General features: G+C 35.1%; 1 protein-coding gene across 1 annotated transcript in view; it reads right to left on the bottom strand.

Moving 5' to 3' along the window:
• Nucleotides 1–327: 327 nt before the first annotated feature.
• The window catches only part of CUNH8orf34 (chromosome unknown C8orf34 homolog), a 140,106-nt gene continuing 117,943 nt past the window's right edge, over nt 328–22,490 (bottom strand). The window contains exons 11-14 of the mRNA XM_041413012.1: nt 12,254–12,374; nt 6,473–6,951; nt 1,064–1,157; nt 328–359 (exon numbers count right to left, since the gene is read on the bottom strand). Of these exons, the coding sequence (XP_041268946.1) occupies nt 328–359; nt 1,064–1,157; nt 6,473–6,951; nt 12,254–12,374 (726 nt within the window). The remainder of the gene's footprint in view (nt 360–1,063; nt 1,158–6,472; nt 6,952–12,253; nt 12,375–22,490) is intronic.

The raw sequence follows: 22,490 nt of genomic DNA, 5'->3' as shown, positions 1-22,490 counted from the left end.
CAGTCTTGGATTAAAACCAGTAAGATACACAGAATCTCACTGTAACATTTTACTAGTGTTCAAAAAGACCTTCACATGCCCTTTAAGATCTCACTGTGTAAATTTCAATTTTAGTCAAACTCTGGGCTATGTATGAATTTGTGAAACTGATGTATGAGTAAAAAACAATTTTTTTAAGTGGCATAATTAAAAAAATTCTGCTTATCTGGGGTATTTCTTATGAATCCTTAATCCCTTATAGAACTGTTCCCTTACGTAAAGAAAATGTCCTTTTCATACATTAACTCTTGATGTTTAAACCAGTTTTGAGTTTTCTAAACATGATGATTAAATAATCTGTTCTTTTTCAAGTACATCACCTAAAATATGTTAGGAAGCAGTTTTCATATTCACCCTTGAAGATCACAAAACTACTGTGAATTAAAAGACATAATGTGAAACAGTAAGATCATTTACCTTGTAGGCAGGGAGAATTTGCTACAATTTGAGAATACTGCAATTTATAGCCTATTACTTGTTCGGCCATTTAGGCTCTGATCCTGCTGACCCTCACTTCCACGATTAGACAAATACTCCATAGTAGTGGATATTAAGGAATACTGGTATGATTAAGAACTTTGTTATTTATAAAGATGAATTAAAAAGAATGTAAGCAAAATAGAGAAAATGGAGTGTCAGACCTAATGAGGGAGGCTCTACTTTCCAGACCTGGAGTTTTTTACTTTGCCTTTTTTTTTGCTGGTGAATACAGATTTATGAAACAGATTATCTATTTGAAGTTCCTGTTATTTTCTGGAACAGCTACTTTAACACATCAGGACAAATTGCTTCACTTAGCTTAAGTAAACAGTGCTGTGATCATTTTGTCATTGTTCAGTGACTACAGGAAAGCTCCTGCAGATCAATCCTATAAGGTTCAGCCCTCAGACAAATAAGCAATTGGTACTTGTGAGAAAAGCTCCTGAGAGCAGGCATGACATCTCCACAGTATCTGAAGATATGGAAAACAGAAGTAAAGTTGAGGGGTTTTGACATATTATCTGGTCCTTACACATATACTTACATTTGTCTTGGTCAGCTTCCACTCCTTCACTTTCTGTGTCACTCGGCAATATCCAAGGTTGATGAGCAAGTTGAAGCTGTTGTAAGAATTCATCCTGCCACAAACAGATCTATTTTAGATAAAATGACAGACTGCAGCAAACTAGCCACAATTAACTAGAGAGGAGAAAGCCTTTAAAAACAAAAAATCCAACTTGCTGTGAAATAAAACCAAAATGTAAAGGATGTACAGGCTCCTTGGAAATTTTTTTAATCTATTAACAAAAAAAAAAAAAAAAAAAAAAAAAAAAAAAAAAAAAAAAAAAAAAAAAAAAAAAAACCCCCAAAAAACACCCCAAAACAAAAAAAAGCCCCAAAAAAGCCCCAAAAATGCCCCAAAATTGCCCAAAACCCAAAACAAAATGAAAAGCAAACAAAGAAACAACAAAAAAAAAATCAAGCCCAAACCCACGAAAGTGAAGGGATTTAGCAATGTCTCCACTATAAATACAGACATGTAAGACACATACATACTCATCTTGGAAAAGCAGTGACAAGACAAAATTGCAGATATTACATCTGAACCTGCAGTTTTTGGACTGCACAGACATTTCAAATGCAACTTGCTTAAGTGAGGCTTTGATCTGTCAAAATTTAGTAGCTACAAGAACCTGAAACCTGATTTAGAACCTACAGTTTTGTTGCATAAGGAGAAGGCTTAGGAAGGAAAAATGTTATGGAAACTTTTGTCTCCAAGATACCATTAAAACATCAAAATATCAATGTTTTACATGGTTAAATATCCATATGCAGCTGAATATATTATTTTGAAAATGTTTTAAAATTGCCTACTTTTTAATATAATGTATATAGGTATGTGTATAAAAATATTTTTCCATGCAGAGACACACATATGTATGTGAACAGGTATACACACAGACATATAAAATACTTTGACACATTCCTTTGCAATATTCACAGGGAGAGATGAGACTGGAATGCACAGTTTTATTTTCAAAGGCAGTTCAAACATGCAAGTTTAGTCTCTAAAAGAAAACTTTAACCTTGGCCAAATATCATAAAATTACTGGCCAAATTTTTATAAGTTCTTGAAAAAAAAAAGGGGGGTAATAACCCTGCTTTGTGTTACATCAGCTGAAATAAGAATCTAGCTATTTAAAGTTAAATTGTATTACAACAGAAAGTTCATTCTTAGGCTATCTGATTTAAATACAGAATCCAGGCTTGTTTAAATCAGTTTTGGGAGACTGAAGGCTGCTCAATCAAGATGTAACTCACTGGGAGTAAATTATTAATTGTCAATAATGTGTTAAAAATTCCACAAAGACTGCTGCCATGGGCCAGCAGTAAACTCAGACAGGAGCTCCAGGCCTCACTCATGTATTGCCATTTCCAATGTGCTGTGCTGGAGAAGGTTGCTGACTACAACACTGAATGTGTTTTGGTTCAAGGAACAGGATTCTTGCAGTAGGCATGTGTGACTCTCACACTGATCCACACACTTTTTAATCTTCCAAAAACACAGAGCAAAGACCTGAGCCAGGCAGTGGAACAGAATGAGAGTATCTGACCGAAAAGAGTCCCCATCACAAGTTATGCTCTATACTCCAGTAAATAGGAGTAAAAATGTTTGTTATGCTTTATACTCCAGTAAATTGGAGTAAAAATCTTGTTAATCAATGCTGTATTCAAATAAGACGAAATTTCCTGCTCTCAGCTATGACAGACTAATAAGGATTGCTGAATACAACTTAAAATTATCTGAATAAAAGAAATTATTGGAAAATTTCATATGTTCAGAAAATGATATGGTGAACAAGGGAGTCGGTAGTATTTTCATCTCAACAACTATTGACAAGTATCACAGAATTGTGTCACTTTAATGGAATCCATTCTAAAGAGATAAGCAGGGTTCAACATTCCTTTGCCAATTTATACAGAACACCAAAGGATTAGGAACATGCATAAAAGTATCTCTGCCAAAGGATTTGGAACCCTGATTTATTACCTTTATAGAGATAATAAAACTATTTCTCTAGGTAGCATTTCTTTGCTATAATTCAATTCAGCCTTGAACCGAGCTGATAATAAAACACACCTGTTAGAACTTAATAATATTATGTGTGCCAGGAGGCAGAAACTTGTCCACAAAATCTCAGATCATTATAAGTCTGGAGCATTAAAAACCCCCAAAACATTCTTAACAGCTGATATGTTAAGCACTTGCCAAATTATTTAAGATTTGTGCTACAACAAGATTGAACCACCCATGCTGCAGCATGAACTTTACTAAAGCTTAAGAACTTTGAATTGTATTTATTAGTTATATTTTTCTATTTAGACTTGTTATGTTAGCTTGAAACACATTACAATCTAGGAAGCATATATAAGGCTTGAGAGATATGTTCAACTTCCCAACAAATAAGCAAGTAAATAAGTAAGTAAATCAAGCTTCTTAGGGTAAAACATGCTCCTGGCACCCAGCAGTCACATTCTTTTCAACTGACTTATTCTCATCAAATATATATCAATATTCTACTGATTAATTCCATTAACATTACCTAAAAATAAGGAAGCACAGTTATTTGCAAAAATCTTATCATAGTAACTTCTATAGGATTGGCAATATAACCATAGTATATTTACATCCAGCAGAAATTCCCAGTTGAGACCATAAGGTTAATAAGAATAAAGGCAAGTTCCCCTCTTTTATTGTACTGGTTTTATACAGGAAGAGGATGCAAAACCTACAATGAAAGTTGCAAAATAAATTACAGTATCAGCCTTCAGTTTTATATGTTTGTGATATGTAATACTACAAAGACAGGCAGGACTCTTGCTCTCCTACCCCAAATCACCTCTGAATTTTTAAAATATATCTCCATGGTCAGAGGCAAGCTGCAACACAAGAAAATGAAATTACATGGCCACAAATGGGAGGAAATGTCCAACATGGCAAAAAATGTCACAGAACAGACATATTTCCTGGGTATGATCTGTCTAAATCCACTTCTCTAAGTGACCAGGAACTTAAGTGGGCAAAAGAAAACTCGAAAGCTTGTTCAAAAATGAGGCTGGGAGTGGCAGATTGGTCAGATCTCCATCAGCTACTTTCTGATATCCACGAGCCTTCAAAACCTGGAAGAGGAAAGTCTTCAGTATGAACGTATCACACTAGCAGCTTTCCCTTTGGAAGCAGAGCTAGTCCCAAGCTGAGTTTCCATTATGTCAAAGGTCATTTGTGCATGTCAGAAAGGATAAATAGGGTCTGAGCTGGGTCACTAGCAGCCAAGGTACTATTGTACCCAGTGAGCAAAGAGAAAGAAAAGAATTTGTCACTTCTAGAAGGGATTTTAACAGAGGATAAGGTCCTGCATAGAAATGCTGAGGTTTAACATCAGCTTTACAGTGGATTGCTGGCTGAATCTGGACATGCTATTCTAACTGGAAAATAGCATAATAATATTGCTCACTTCCTAAAATTCTTGAGACAAATATATACATGTATTAAAAGTATAACAGGACAATTACTGTGAGAGCTATCAGCAAACAGAAGTAACAAGACACAGCAAATTAAATGGGACTCTTGCTTATTATTACCATAACTACAGAAAGGCTCTAGAAGACATTTTTAATTGTCTGCCTTTTTACAGGAAAGATCAAAAGTGATGGGCAGACTGGATATCTCTCACGCATTACATACATATAGTTTCAGGAGTATATACAATAATTTTACTTGGCATCACAGGACTGCATTTCAGTTAAGAACAAGACTGCCTACAAAAGAAGAAAAAGAGGGATGAAGAATGTAGTTGGAAACAATGAAACCCTTCATTTCTTCTGAACATGTTATAGTTAAAAACTAATTTCAATTCTTATTTTCTGGTATGAGAGAAAATTCTAACACATAAACACATCCCATACTTCAAAAGAGGACACAAAGTGATTTTTTTTGTAAAAAAAAAAAGTATTAAAATTACTTCATTTTTTTTTTCCATGGGAAACATGGTTTGAAAATATATCAACTGGCAATTAAGACACTTTCAGGAGGACTGTAGTCACCTTCAGTCCTCATGTCTTTAATCTGGATATTCAATTCTAAGAGAAGAAACAGCTCAGGTGATGGGATTAGTGCACTGTCATTCAAACACCAAAATAATGAGTATTTATTTCACCACCAAATTTAAGTAAGATTTCTTTCCCAAATTCTAGAGTAATCTGTGCCTCATTTCCTTTCCTTCACAATAAATAATGGATGTCATATAATTAACTGAAGGGTCACACTAAGTATTTAATCTCTAACTTTTCTAAAAGCAACCCTAAGAAACACTATCATAAACAACATCTGAAATTTCCTTTAGAAGTCATGAGACTGACAACAATTGTGTCAAGTGTCACACCCAATAGACTATTAAAACAGATGATACTCCTCAGAAACAATCTAAAGGTATGATATTACTTTCAGTCTTGGAAAAAAGGTCTCCAGGCTTTGACAAATAGATTACAAAGAGATTGGTAATAACGGTGGGAACCAACGTATTCCACCACTAAAAAATCAGCAGTCTAGACACATAGTTCCTTCTCAAGTCAGTACAGAAGGACTGACATATCCTGAGAAAAGACTCACCTTTGTAAGGCATATATAGAGATAGACAGCAGGGGTTTTCTTTCAAAGGTGCTTTTATTTCCACTGCCCACACACTGAAGTTATCTTTAAGGCAGCTAAGGTTAGCAGAGGAGAATCCTACTCAGAATTTACAAGGTACTTTAACTTTTTCTTTTGTTTTGTTTTAAACAAAGACTAGTCTTGTAAAAGCCAATAATATGTGACAAGAAATTTTTTATGCTGTAAATTTAGCCTAGTTACCATGCATATAGTATTAGACAGTGATTCAACAATGTTGGACATTTTCTCTTGAAATTCAGTTTGGTGCTTTGGAAAAACCTGTCCTTTCAGTGATGCCTAACTAATCATTCCAATTGCCCAAAAATATTAAATAAAAAGTAGATCAAGAAAATATCATGCACTGCCAGTGCAGCAGGAAAGAAAAAATACAGTGGAACATAAAGATTAGATAAAGTTTTGTTTGATATTCCAGAAATATGCACCTGTTAGAAACTGTAATGCTAATAAAACTGCTATGCATTGTACAGGCAAAGCCCTACCGAGCTCATGGTAAATTTGGGGGACACAAGTGTTTCAGTATGATTTCTGTAATAATACTGACATTCTCTAATGAGTACCTCTCAAAGCTGAGCAGTATTTCCTTGCTAATTTTCTCATCATTATATTTCAAGTTCTTTTCAGCACAGTAGGTTACATTAGGTATACTGATGTCACTTGAACATAAAATGCAATCAAGTCTTGGCATTATTAAATATAGCAAAAACATTAAATCGAAAATCTTACTTCTGATAAACTGTTTCTCTGAGTAGTGACAGTTCCAACAACATCTCCACTCACTTGCACAGAAAGCCCTGAAGCAGCACTGAGGGTCCTCCCCATTTGGCTCTTAGATGACAAAGATCTGCTTCTTTGCATGCTAATAATGCCTTCCCTATTTCCTTGGTTGCTAGGGGTAAGAGGCCGTGACAACAAGCTATTTGGGGTCATAGGTCTGCTCCCTGGAGCTGATGGCCTCTTGGTTTGTGCACTGCTGTTTGTGACACTGGAGACCTGTGTTCTGCTGTTAGTGGGTAGCGGTGGTGATTTGCTTCCTTGGAGCTGAATGTTCTTCCCTGTTGGAGTTGGCACCTGAGGCCTTGGGGTTGGGCCCTGTGCAGCTTGAAGGTTGCCTTGATGGTCAGATGTAACTACACTGGGATGCTGGACACCAGGGCTTCTTGAGAGCCTTGCTTCTTCCCACAGTGCGAGGTCCTTCTCAATGTCTGTGCACACACACATGAACAAATGGAAAAGAAAGAAACTCACTGTCTGTTTCTCTCTGCTTTAAAACTCCCAATGATTTTCTCCAGTGTAAGTGAAAACCTGAAGCTGCGTAGAGAAAATCTATTCATGCTTAAAATGAAAGGCATCAGAATTAACAGTGCAAATGTTTGGCAAGCACATCCTTAAAGTTTATTTACATTTGATTCACTGCAAACACAGCTATCCTACAGCAATGAAATATTACCTCTACATTGAGTGTCACCAAAGCCTATAAAAATTCCTCTTGTTTCATCAAAATAATGTCTTCATGGCTTTTGCACAGTTACTGCAAAATGAAGATTAGTAGCAAACCAAGATAGAGCAGTGATGTAAACCTGCCATCCTCAGCTGCAATCCAAAACTGGCTCAAGGAAAAACTTTTGTTTCTGGCCCTGCTGTCTACTGCCCAACCAAAACTCTGAGGGAAGTAACTACTGAACTCTGGCATGTCTGGATTTGTGATCCTGTTTGAACCTGAACTCATGCCTCGGCCTGCCATCAGTGCCACAGCAGGTCACCACCTGCTGTGGTGATGGGGTCACCAATATCCAGAGTCCGAGGAGAAAAGGTGACAGCCATTGGGTGGTCCAATCCCTGCCTTGCACACAGCCATAAGAAATAAGATCTCTTTTAAAACGACAACAGGTTAAGGACAATCAATGAAAAGTGTCTCCTGAAATAATTTAAATAATATTAATGCTTCTAATGAATTAAATCAGAATACAGCCATCAAAGTCAGGTGAGGGTAGCTGGATTGTAGGTTAGCATTGATAACATAATTGAAAGTCCTTGCAAGTACAAATGTAGAGCTTAATAAACAGTTTAATCAGGTTTATTTTATCTTACACTACTGTTGTGAATTTTCATTTTCATGTACTCTACTGTACTTAATTTTCATAGAGACAGCTGATTATCTTCAAACTAGCAATGCCATTTCCCATTAACAAGTCACAGTTCTACAAGCTGTAAAGTAGCAAGGCCCTACTGATTTAAACACCCATTAAGTCAACTTGTTTAAAATAAGCATTTAATTTTTTTTACATTTTTATAAAAATTATTTTAGGTTTTAAATGTCCTAAAAAAACCAGATTCTAAACTGCATATTGGAAAATGAGATTTTTTTTTTATTTGTGTTTACCAGTAGGTATAAAAGGAATGTTCTATGTTAAATAATTAAAGACATGCTGCCTTGAACATCAACATATTTTATAAGATCTTGAAAACAGGAAAATAAGCCATGCCAATTTCATGTTACTAGTCTAATACAACATATTGCACACAATTCAAATGCTATTACTAGAAAAGCTAATAAACTGAACTAGTTGTGAAAGCCTCAGATAAAATTGTCTCTCAACTTTTTAAAGATTAAATATTTCACTGTTAGCAAATTTCAAAACATAGTCCATATTTCTAGCACACACTTTATATTTATTTCTAGCACACACACAAGAATATTTATAATTGACCCCTTAAAATTAATTATTTCAATTTTGAAATTATTACATCTTGAACTGCTCTTCCACTATGCTTTCACTTTGGAACTTCACAGAATCAGAGAATTGATTGGTTTGGGCTGGAAGAAACCTTTAAGGTCACCTGGTTCCCAACCCCCTGGTTATGGGAAGGAATTGCCTTCCACTAAATCATATTGCTTAGAGCTCCAAGCGACCTGGCCTTGAGCACTGTTAGGAACAAGACATCCACAGCTTCTCTGGGCAACCTGTTCCTGTGGCTCACCATCCACACAGTCAAGAATTCCTTCTCAACATCTAATCTAAATCTCTCCTTTTTTAGTTTAAAGCCTTTATTCCTTGTTGCATAAAAAGTGCCTCTCCAGCTCTCTTGCAGGTCCCTTTAGGTAGTGGAAGGTCACAATTACCTCTCCCTGGAGCCTTCACTATTCCAGGCCAACCCCAAGTCTCTCAGGCTGTGAGAGATGCTCCAGCCCTCTGAGCATCTTGGTGGCCTCCTCTGGACCTGCTCAAACAGGTCCACATCCTTTTTGCCTTGGGGGCCCCAGAGCTGAATGCAGCACTTGGGTGGGGTCTCATGAGTGTGGAGTAGTCAGTCACAGAATCTTCTGAATTGGAAGGGAACTACAAGGATCATTAAGTCAAACTCTTCAGTTTGGCCCATATGAGGATCAAACCCATGACCCTGGCATTATTAACACCAGGCTTTGACCAGCTGAGCTGATCTTAGAGGGGGAAGAAGCAATTCCCTTAACCTGCTCCCTGCTCCTCTTTTGGTGTAGATTGTGTAAAATGCCTGGCAAAAAATCAGGGGCCAATAAATGATACTATGGGCTACTGATTTAAACCAAATGAAGAATATGGTCTTTTAAAGAACCAGCTTAGTCTATTTCTTTGCAAAATTACAGATGTCCAACCTGACTGTAGTGAATTCACTATGCTAAGAAATAGCATGAATACTGAATGATCTAATAGAGTTAAATAAATATTATATGCTGGCTCATGTTTCCTTAATTTCATACAGCAATCAAGCCTACAGATAAACCAATTATAATAATTTCTCTACACATAATTAACATGTTTCCACAGCACAATTATTCAGTTTGATTTTGCTTTAATGTAAGCTTTTCAGCCAGAAAGAAAAAGAAGTCACACATTCCCAGCTTTGCAGTATTACCTGATACATGTTAAATAATACAATTGAATTATGACTTAGGATTTTTAAAAATCCTTGTTGTTGTCATTTAAAGGAAAAAAAAATGCAACAGAGCAACACAAAGGCATTTTGCTTTCAAAAAAAAAAATCCAGAATAAGGATATGATTCATATGCACTTATAAACTGTTTATTTTTTTTAACAGTTCTTCTTGTGATAAAATATTTTCCAGAAGTATACGAAGACCACAAAATCAGTGCTACACACCAAATTGGCAAGATACTGGAATAAACTACCAAGAAAAAAACAATCTCCATTTGCTTGTGATATAAAGCAGCCATAATAACATAAGAGCCTGGATTTTAGACAAAAAAAATATATAAGCCATATGTAGAGACAGAAAACTGCTCCAGTATCTGATTTTGTAAAACTGCTGCTTTCAAATATCAAGTACTGAGGCAGTTGCTGGCAATTGGTGCTAGCTCCTAATTTAGGCACCAGCACCAAATTACGCCTTATGTTAGGAGTGATTTTTATCCAGCGCATAGTCCATAAGGGAAAGCCAGGCCCCTTTAGAAGGTGCATGTGAGACAGGGGGCCATATTTCATCACTACACGGGTAATCCAAGTCATAGCTCAGGCATCTGAATTACTGCCTAGAATGGCAGATTTTTGTGGAATTAATAGGTTCCATTGCGCTTGCTAAGAGAACTGAAACAAGAGACTTGCTGATATCACAGACACTTGAACTTCTGCAAATGTATAAGATAAATGAGGCTAAGCAAAACCACAGCATTATTATCTGAGGTACTCTGAACTGATTATTCACGGAAATTACGTTGTTCTTTTCTTTGAGAGGAGTAATTGTCTCAAGCACCACTGGTGTTATAATAGGGCATGAATTATTAAGAATACAATACTCTAATGTCTAATAATTGGGCTGTTTTCATGTGAAGTTCTCAGTCAGACAAAAATTACTGTATAGTAGAATGGCTGAACCTCATGTCACAACAGCTTTATTGAAATTTCAGGCCCAAAGTCAAATGACAGGAACAGCGCTGATGTGAGAGAGAAAATCTTGTGGGTCACACAGCTGCAGAAGGAATCTCAGAGATTAAGCGAAGGTACCTAGTTACTTTACAGTCGACTAAGTATTTAAAATTCCATATTCTATTGAATATTGTAGTTATTACTGTCAGTTTTGCCAAGGGACTGCATTTTTCACAGCATAATACATGCAAGAACAGCTTGTATGACCACGGAAGTGAGACAAGCTAGGACATAAATCAAAGTAGGGAGATCTTCACCAGACTCCTCCAGAGTAACAATATAAGGGAAAACAAGTGGTAGCTCAGTGGTCCTTGGGGTACACAGGTCCCTGCTGTGCTACAGAAACCACATATTGGTTTGGTGCTCTCCTGATTCCCACTAGATGTTCCTGGGTGTTTCAGTTTAGAGAGAGGGCTCATGGATTTTTCAATCTAGTTTGGCAGTGGCTGCAGCTCTAACACCTGCAAGCTTTATGAACCTATAAAAAATGGAATTACAGCACCTCTACTGTCTGACACAAAACCCACGTAAAAAGGCTTCATTTGAATCTATCATAACTTTTAGTTCTTGCTCCATTATGACCAAAACCTATTCCTAAAAAGCTTCCCCCATTGTGCTTACAGCTTTGTCATCTGCCTGGACCTCAGCTGCAACACCCCCTTTCTGAAGAGGATACAGCTTTCTCACCATTGTTATTGGCAAGATAAATATCCAAAGTATTTCAAAATATCACACCAAAAGTGTTATCTGCCTCACTCTCTAAATAACTTAGAAGAATGATCAGATAAATTTCGTTTCTACCTTCGTTTTACATATACAGTCTTTACATTCCAGTGAAGCATTACTTTTCATAGAATCAGTCTACGAAGCTTTCAGCAATGACAAATGGCATGCATAACATAGGCCTACCACAATATAGGTCTATGTCATAGCTTTTAATGAAAGCTGAAGATAGAAAACATTGGTTACAAAGAAGAAATTGCAAGGTAAATTTTAGAATATTCCTCATTAATTTTTATAAAGCTCCGAAACATCTCTTTACCATCTCTTTACCTTTAAAAACCTCATGCTTTTTTTTTTTTTTTTTGACTTTTCAGAAATGGTCACCCCATCAAAGATATTGCAGATGTTCAAAGACACACAAATTAACAGATTTCACTCAGCCAGAATTCTCATGAACAAGGCAAGTCTTTCCTGCAAAGCATTCTGTTCTCCAGTTAAAGATCCACTGCAGCCTGCTTTTAAAGACTATTTAACAGTGAGTAAAATATCAGTACCTCCTTATTGCATAACTCTGGGTGAACCATGAAAACAAAAAAAAGGTGCATTATTATGCCTTCAGACCACAGTATATTTATCATGGTTTAATTACTGTTGAAGTAGTGGATTTACTGTGATTACAATGAAGTTCATTACATCTATAAATAGAACACTAATTATGTTTTCTTCAATAAAAAAAATAACATTTTCATCTGTTTTCATCAGCATGTGAGTTAGGTAATTTTTTCCCTCATCTGAAATAATTGGCAGAGCAAGCTGGGTGAGTACTTCTAGGCATTTTATGGTTCCTTGATCCCATACATACCAGCTAGGTGTTTTTCCATGGTCTGAAGTTCTTTTGCTGCTAAGGAGTCCTTTAGGAGTTTCTGTCTTGGGGAACCTCCAGGTCTAACAGTCATGGCATCCAAGGTCCAAACTGTCTGAGACTTACACAGATAAAAAGAAAATTGAGTGCTTTTAATCCAGTTTATATTTATATATGAAACAATAAAAAGAGTGGTGTCCCCATTTATGATCAAGAATCTGGTGCTTATTATGTAGAATATATAAAATTCTATGCAAAATACTACAAAATATCATTTCTTAGCATACATAAAATAAATAGTAGGAATTAGTTAAAAGAAGCAGTTCTAAAATAACTGTTATACACCTCCACATAAGCTCTTGCTCTATGCTGAGACATCATAACAGGAAAAATTCCTCAATGGTTTACATTCTCTGCAGTTCCAATTATTTAGTAAGGGTTGCACTTTTTTTAAATTACCATAACATTTGGCTCAGCATCTCTGCAAAGCTGCACTTCTGGGAATATCATAGAATTTCCTAATCAAAATTTCCAGTACTGTTTTATCACTGCAAGAAGTATTCCTTTCAGAAATGGCAGCTAAATCAGGGCTTGAATCACCAATCACCATAGCAGTTTGAAAAGGTTGTCTGCAAACAGACTATTGCCCCAGTCTCTTCTTTATTGAACATTGTGATGTTCAAAATTATTTGCTTTTCATGGAATCCACTAAATATAGTTTTAGGAAATTCTTGTAAAACATATTATGAGGTAAACTTGATAGATGTGTATGTGAAATGCACAGTAAAACACATGATCAATTGTGCAAGACTTGCTCATGAAAAAAACCTGAATAAAAACAACAAACAAAAACATCAATTAAATAATTCTTGACAGTCTATCTGAAATAAATTTTACATTCTAACCTCACAAAAACATTTCATCTGCAGTCTAGAAAGTTTTGTTGGTTTCCTAAAGAAACAAAGCTTACGCAATGGTCACATTGTCATTCACCTCTTACTAATTTTTAAATCTTTCATTAAATTCCAAGCAAATTTAGAGAGGCCACTATTTCTAAGACATTAAGCTGAAGTAATTTCAGGGAGAATGATTGATCAGAGGAGGGAGACCCAAACTGGTGGCCCCATTCACAGAGGGCACACGGGACTGCACAGTCCACCAGGCTGGAGCTGCATCACAGCTGACACGGGGCTGCTGCGGATCACTGCCCTGAGTGATGGCACTTCCCTGGCCAGACTCTTATCCACGGGGAAAGGTGCAGCACAGTTCAAAGCATGAACATGAAAATAAAGGTTTGATATCATCTCTAGGAAAAAAAAAAAAAACAAAAAAAAAAAAAAGTGTAGCTGCCTTCCCTTTTAGAAAAGTAGCCATAATCCTACAGAAGTAAAATGTTAATATGGGATATATTTTACATCATACTTAATCCATTCCAAATAAACACTGCTTTGAGTGCAAGTGATCATTGTGAACTATGCATCTTTAAAATAACACAGATTTATATTTTTTAAGCAACAGCTATACTGTAATGCTGTTTGTGCACATGTAAAAAAGTCCAGTCACATTTACCAGCATACAAAATAGTTTGAAGATGCAGATAACTCTGTTCTTATTAATTCATTAAATTTTCAGAACAGTAACAACATTTTTTGAATTTGCAAAATACTTTTTTAATGCTAATTCCTCCCTGGTTAAAGTTACCTGTATTTAATCCCATGCAAATACAGAGGACTAGCTGAATAAAACAGTAAATTACTCAGAAGTGAAGGCACCTTCAAACATTTTTATTTCAGACATATCACTAGACCTGATTTGCTTGTTCTCCTAAGAGGTTTTGAGCATTTTTGACTTGGGTCCTCACTGTGAATTCTCCATCCAAATAGCAACTGGGATTGTTGAGCTCACTACAGAATATTAATCTCTATTAAATTACGTTATTAAATACTTATTTCAAATGGATATTAATTATCCAATAGTTATCTCTAAATGGAAGAATATTATACTGTGATCAGTTCCTCTGAAATAAATGAAATTAAATAAGAGATGGGAAGGGGGAAAAGGTATGCAAGAGAGCTCCAATTTTTCATTTTATTCAACCTATTTTTAGATATTCTCTGTCACCAGATTTTATGGTGGAAAAAGGACATTTTTATTTTATTTGCATTTTATAGGGTATATTTTCATATCTGGGGAAAAGCATAAGGAAAAAAACCGCAGGGTTTAATTCATTTTTTTCAACCTGTTTTTAGATATTCTCTGTCACCAGATTTCATGGTGGAAAAAGGACATTTTTATTTGCATTTTATAGAGTATATTTTCATATCTGGGAAAAAGCATAAGGAAAAAAACCCCAGGGTTATAAGGATTAATCCTTTTTTGAATATACAATTTCATTCATAAATACAACTTTGATGAAATATAGAATAAAAAAACAGTCAGTGGTCTGTGGCAATACTTGACAACCAAACTGCTCTTCTAATATTCTTATACTGGACTATTCAAGCTTACTATAGCAAATTATTATCAGCTTTCAGTAACTCCTTGACCTCCTTAAAACATATTTCCAAAGGTTAGCCTGATGAGATTTCACTTTCCATGTCCTGGAAATGCTTCTGGAAATGGAGTTATCTTTCTCTTCTACAAACCTCTGCTGGTTTTTGGTACATTTTGCCTTTACTGTACTTCTTCTCTTTATACACAGCAGTCATGTAGGACTCATACAAAACCAGGTGACTTAGTACAGGACGCTCTCTACTGTTACATATTCAAACTCCTTTTCAGACACACTGTTCCAACACCCTGTGAAACCGGGACAACTTTGGATGAATTTCCCCCCAAATTTTGTAACTCTTCCTGTACATTTTCTATTTTATGTAATATCATAAGCTTTTGACATTTTTTCAGGCAACAGCTTCACAAAAGATCAGAACAGTATTGCTATAGTTTCTATGGAAGATGAGATATTTATTATTAGCAATTTCATTTCATAACAAATTATGTGCTTATAATAACAGTAACTCTCAATTAAGTGCTTACTTAATAGAGAATCAAAATGATCTGGGAATAAAAAGGGTATACGAATTCATTAAAACTGTACTGTAACCATTTTTGTTCTTTCTCTGAAGCTAAATATTCATGGCTATAATCAACAACATTTTTGGAGGCAGGCCCAGGTAATTTTTTAATATATTTCTAAATAACACTTAGCATTAAAAAGTATTATTAGCATTTTGAGACTATGAGTTCATCTAGGTGCATAACACATAAACACAGACAGAGGTCCTCAGTGTCTTCAGCAAACAATGTATGCAACAGTCTTATTCCTAGAAGATAAACAGAAGCTGAAAGCAGGGGATGTTATCAAGAAGGCTTTAGAAGTAGGTCAAGTCAAATGCAAGAATAAATGAATTTGTACAGCTCTAGCAGAATTCCCTGATGTGCCTTCTCTCCAGTGGATACATAGCAGCAGTTCAAATATGTCACTTAAGAAAGAGATTCAGGCTTGCAAACCACCTATTTAAACATTCTTGCTGCACTTCACCAAAACTTATCCTTTGTCTGCTGGCCAGGAACGGCAGAGAAGAAACACTAATGTCAGTTAACTTGGACTTTAATGATAATCATAGCAGACTGAATGTAGTTGAAAAATACAGCATGTTTGTATGAAGTATGTGCATAGAATCCTTCCAATTGTTTCAGCATCTTCCAAACTACCACTGCCCCTGCTCATTCACTATGGTTTATAAATATTAGCCCAAAATTTATAAATGGCCTATTTGCATTAACAAAATTTATGAGATCTAAGTATGAGGATGTTACTGAAAGACATTCTTGTCTTTCTAAATTGCAGAAACAACTCTGTGTCCTCTTCATCACCTTCAGATTTGAAGGTGAGGCAGTGACCTCTGCACCAGAAATACGTTCAAACAAAGCACTTGGGCTACATTAGTCAACTTTGAAGATCAACTCCGTGTCAATTTCTTAAGTGACTTTCTTTATCTATCGTCATCATTTCTTCACATGCAATACATTCATTATTGCTTTTTTCTTCCTTATGTCCCTTGGCCAAATTACTGCTAACATATAAAAAATTAAACACAATAAGGCCAGAAATAATCCCTCTCATCACTGATTCCCCAAACTTCTGGAAAACACCAAAACTTACCAGGAATACCACAGTGGAACAGAAAAAAAAATAAAAATGAAGGAGGTCATGAATAAGAGTAAGAAAGTTTTTCAAGCTGACTCTCTGTGCTTCTATCTGCAGCACAATGCAAGACAGCATGAATCAGTACAGCTTTTGTCCCTCAAAAAAAGCCAGTACAGCTGTGAATATTTTGATCTCACTGTTGAGCTGAAGAGCTGGGCTATGTAATACCCAGTGACACCTGGTGAGTTCTGCAGAGGTACAGCTTTTCAGAATAGCTAAGACAAAGAGTTAGGGCTCCAACTTACACCATCTAGAAATCAAGTACTTGTTAGAAAATAAATTACTCTTCCTTACTGGCCAAAAAAAGTGTTAATAAACTATTCAGCACGTATTTCTATGTCGTTTGGGTCTGCTTCAGAGTAAAACCAAGGTATTCCTGTGCACACTCAGGTGGATGTGGAAGACCACCAAAACTGAATGACAACTATGAAATGAGTAAAAGGTGAAACCCAATTAGTTAGCAAACCGCAAGTATATGAAAAGTGGTTTTATTGTACTTTAAATTCTACATGGTTTTGCTAATCAAGTGGAAATATTATTGATAGCTTCAGCAGATAGAAGTTTAAGAAATACACATGGGCTTAGCCTTCTATGATAACACAGCTTTACTTTGCTGAATAACTTAAATATCTTAAATAGGCATTTCACAGAGATCCTGCTAAATTAAAAAAAAAAACCAAAACAATCCAAAACAAGCAAAAAAACCCCCACAACCTAAAACCTCTTTATTGAACAATTTGTTTACAAGTGTCCCTCCCACTCTGGCCAAGCAGGTGGCAAGTACAGATGTTCTGCAGAAGAATTAAATAATCCTTGACAGTCTATGTGAAATAAATTTTACATTATTACCTCACCAAAACATTTTATCTGTAGTCTAGGAAGTATTAAAAAATATTTTTTGTGCAATATTTTCTTTAAGGATTCTTCATTCAACATGCACTTTCTATAAAGAGGTCACCCAATATTTAATCTTTCAGCTTCCACAATCTGTTCAAGGACATAAGGTGAGCAAACCATCTGATACTGTAAAAATACAAGGCTTCTTGGAGCTCTGTTACAATATCAGCTGCCACCTCTAATCCCCTCTTCCACATTAGGGCCTGTTCTACTTGAAATGCCGTGTAATTGAAATTACAAGCTTTTGGCTTCCCGTGGCAGTCAGCCAGCAGCACATTTTACGCTAAACCTTACACTAAAAAAATGATACTTTAAGTTAACTTACACACAGTTTTTCTGTTTACAGGAAAGTGAGAAGGAGGAAATATCTGGTCACCTGGGAATCACATTTGTTTCAGTTTTTGAAATGCAACCAGAATAATTTTTTCTAAACTTCAGATCTATTTACTGTTATTTGAATTAGTACTTCTGAATTTGTCATGCTCAAGAACACAAAGTTTTAGACAGGTAAAAACAAGGCATTCATTGATTTCCTTTTCTTACATATATTTTTGTAGAGTTCAGAATATTCTTTCAATTTAGAATTATAGTCTAGAGGACTAAATATTTTCTAATAAGAGTATTTTCACCCAAGATTTTTTTTTTTTGTCTGTATATTAAAAAAAAAAATCTATGTCTAGTTTACGGATTTTGTTTGAAATAAGAGAGGTTTCAACCAAATAGATCCACCCAAGACAATTCAAACTACTTTCCTAACTTTCCTACTTGCAGGAATTATCACTTATTTCCTGAGAACTTTGATATTATGCTTTTCTAACCATCTTATATTGTTAACTTACCTAACAGTGGTTAAACATCCACATTTGTGTAGGGATTTTTTTTTTACTACCTGTGGAAAAGCTGAAGTAATCCAATATTAACTGTTATTATTTTTATAGAAGATTTAAATTTTGAAGTTAAAATCTGAAATTTCACATCTAAGTGCCTGAATTTCTACATAATTACAAAAATCAGCTTGGATTTGAAAACTTTTGCATCAGAACACACCAATTTGAACATAAATATGTTCATAAATCTCTAATTTGAACATAAATATGTACATAAATATGATACAACTATGACACTTATAATTCTTACTACCGCAAAGGTGCACTGCTGTTGTTCCTGATGTGGCAATGCTATCTTAAAATAGCTATTTGAATGAATAAACTGTTAAATGCCAAACAGTGACCCCAACTCAGCATATAATTTATAGGTTTAGTTAAATGCAGAAGTTTGGATGATTTCTGTTGATTATACTCAAAAGTAATTAAGTTACTTCATGTTATTGTTCTAGAGGAAAAAATGGGAAAAGCTATGAAAACTTCTAACAAATGGAACTGAAATAATGTAACATTGTAATATTAGTGTACTCAACATATATTGACAGCAAAAATAAAGGCTTAGTTTTTCCTTGTGCATGAAGCTTAAAGTCATTTTACAAATCGAATTAAAGAATTTATGCATTTATCACAGAAAATCCATGTCTGTATTTCTTCTATGAAAGCAAATGAATGTTTCAAAGCAGTTGGGAATACAGGAAAAATTTATTTAAAACAAAACACTTCTATAAAACACTTTATTACAGTTTTTTTCTCATAGTAATAAAGAGCAAAAACCAAAGGCACATTCATGCAGAAACGCTTTTTGTAGTTGGACAACTTTTTTCTTCCAGTTTCTGCTGCATTTGGATTGGTTTGCCTTACATGGATAATTTAAAAAGAAATATATACCCTTTTACGTGCACGTGCAAGGCAAGATTCACATAAAAACCACCAAAAACTAAGCATAAATCCTGTTAGATCCAGGTGGTAAAAGAAACAAGTCAGAGAGAAGGCAAAGGCTAGTCCATGTGATCTGCTCAGTGCTTGTACCCTGTTTCTATTTGTTGGTCGCTGTAAAGTTAGCAGCTTCCTCTGCAACCCTGCTTTTCCATTTCTGCTAGAATTCCAGGCCACTTAAATTTTTCCTAGTTTCACTTCTGTATTTTTTAGTCTTATTTTCCTTAATGTTTCTGGAAATGTTCTAAATATTTGGCTAGCAAACTTTGTGCTCATCACAGTGAAAAAATCTCAAGAAAAAGATTTTGCATTTTGACTGGCACTTTGCATTTCTCCTGACACAAAATATTGGCCAGGGCGTAAACTATGATCTCTAAGGATGTTTTGAATGCCTGTTTCCACTTTGAATCCTTACAATACACTTGGGGAAAGTGCTGATTCTTGTAAATACTTCAACCAGCTTTCTGCCAGCTTTACTCACTTATTTGCCCAGAATGCCTTGTTTGGGGTTGTACAGCACTGAAAATCTAAGTTTTCAATTTTTCAAATATTAACTCTTTTAATGAAAAATACAGGATAGCAAAATATTCTATTTTTAAAAGTATAAAGAAAAATGTCTACCTACAAAAACCAGGTTTTTCAGAAATAGAACAGGAAACATATACAAAGCTGCAAGAAAATCATAATACAAGCATAGTGTAAATTACATTAACCATGTAATAGATGTAGATGTTGCCTATCTCTTTTGAGTACTAGTATCCAGATTGTTTTTATATTCACATTAAAGATCTTACATACGGATTCATACATGGGACATGAAAAAAAGAATCCAAAGGTTCTTTCTGAAAATCCTTATCCATAATTCTTGCTACTTTGTCCTACAATTTTTCTCAAAACTTGAAGGCCAAGGCATCTTTGAGGAAAATTTGTCAAATGTACCTTAGCAGAAAAAAAATTATGTAATCTTCTATTTAACTAGCCACGAACACAAATTACCCTATTGGAATGCAGTACCAATATTAAACATTGAACACCTTGAACCATGCCAGGATTTTTTACATGTAATATGCACATTTGTGTGAATACCATGAATCAATTTGTCAATTTATGAGAAATGTCCGATCAACCTCTTATTCTATTTTTCCCACATCTTGCATCTCATAAAATATCTAAAAATCATTCAAGTCATGAGAATATATTTTGGTATCAATTCTGTTTATAGGCATATGTGTTACTACTTTGAAAGACTGTGGAAATCCATTTCAAGATTACATTTATCTACACAGCCTTCCTATGAGGCATCTCACTTTTATCTCTGTATTTTGTATGTCAAGATTGCCAAAGAATAAGTCTCACTGAAAATTATTAGGGGAGCATGGAACAGATCTCTCTTTCAGAGCCCTGAAAGGCAATGATGTTTTGTTTCTTTTTGAGGAGATACAGTTACAGATAAAGTGTCAGATAGTTGAATTTAATTTTGAATATCAAGCTATTATAAAGAGCCAAAAGTACAGAATCAGCTAGCTACAGACCATTTAAGCAAGAACACTAAGACACAATACACCAAAAATGAAAAAAAAAACAAACCCAAAGCGTATGAACTAACAGTAACTGTCTCCTTAGAAACTTGGGCAAAGTAGTTTTTCAAGAGCTCAGGCATGTGAAATGATCTGCCTTTGCCCTGAGGAGAAGATGGACAGGCAGAGCAAGCGCTGCAACTGCTCTTGGCTTCTCTTTGCAGCACTGGTAATTACAACATCAGCCAGATTTCAGGGATTCAGCCCAGGGAATCTTACTGCCTCTGGCAGTTCCATCCTCCCGGCAACCTCAAATAAGCCTGGAACTACCAGAGCATGAAGTGAACACAGGTACATATTGTTTGTTTGCTCCTAAACCTGCACACAGCATACGTGTAAAACTGTTCAGCTGAAGGCTGTGCCTTTCTGTAACAAGATTTTGCTAATAAGCATAATTAACTTTTGTTTTCTTTGTAATTTTTTTCTACGTAATTCAATTCATTTGTTTCTCTCTTCCCATGTTACATGTCGGCAGAATTATGAAATCAAGCTTTGTAGCTACAAGTCCAAATCAGTAAGGCAATGTGAGTTCTGAAACCGCTGCAAAATTTATTCTACCCCTCTGTTTGCTGGTGGGAAGCAAAAAAGAGGTTTGAAAAAGAAGCTCCAAGCAATGCCAGCTGAAGTTCTGTTCTCTACTCTTTTTGCCCAATATCAGCAAATGCTCTGTGAGGTTCTTACACTCCAATTTCTTAAAGAGCTTTAGGAATTGGTCTGGAACTCCATATCCCTCAAATGCTTTGACAAATCATCTGGTTGTAAATACTTCAATATTATCTAGCTTTATTCACACTGCTTAAACAGCTGCCTGAAAGACTGCAAGACCAATCTGCATTGTCAGTTTTCTTCTTTGTTTATATTGCTTTTTTTTCCTCAGTTAACAAATACTGAGCCCTTCTTTCACTTCCTATATCAACACTAAAGTGTGCTATAAAGCAGTATTGCTGAAGAGACTGAACAGGAATTGATGTGTCCTTTTACACTTTTCTAAAATTTTGCAAAAATTAACAACTATTGTCAGTTTATTTGCCTTAGGGGAAAAAAAGCAATAATTTCTCTAACTTATATTCAAACTCCTGGTGCAATACTAGTAGCACCAAAATTATTATTATATAATTCTTTAAGAATTATTTTACTGCTGGTTATGTTTTCCACAAGCTGCAAATCTGCAGAGATTTTCTTAAGTTTCAAAATAAAAGAAATGATGGAAATATTACCAAGCATAATATTGCATTATTTTAAAAAACATATAGAAACTAGCCATACATTTTTAGTAAACTGCTTTTATTAGTCTTCAAGCAAATGGTAACAAAAATCTAAATTAAAGTTGAGATATCACAATTTCATATTTAAGAATGAAATTTAGAGTTTGAATTATGTTGTTTTCTTCAATTTGTAAAATTGAATATTATCTGGTAAAATTAATATTTGACTAGCATTTAAAAACACACAGATTATGTATAAAATTACTGCATTTTCAATGGGCAAGCCAAACAACATGTGGTTTTGTAGATTATAATAATGTATTTCAAAATACCCCCTTTCCTAGAATGGAAAAATTAAAGCAGAGAACTGAAAATTCAGAAGGTTTATGTAAATTTTGTTTTCTTCTCTTTCTCTGTCCCTATTCTCAGGACAATAGTGCTGGCAAAGACAACTTTTATCTCTACACACAATCTATTTTTTATGAAACTAATTTTAAACATTAGAGGATTACCCGTAATGGAAGGTAC

This window comes from Onychostruthus taczanowskii, unplaced genomic scaffold, assembly GCF_017590055.1.
Source record: "Onychostruthus taczanowskii isolate IOZ18803 unplaced genomic scaffold, ASM1759005v1 scaffold4, whole genome shotgun sequence".
NCBI classification, from domain to species: domain Eukaryota; kingdom Metazoa; phylum Chordata; class Aves; order Passeriformes; family Passeridae; genus Onychostruthus; species Onychostruthus taczanowskii.
This window is presented reverse-complemented; position numbering and strand designations above follow the sequence as displayed.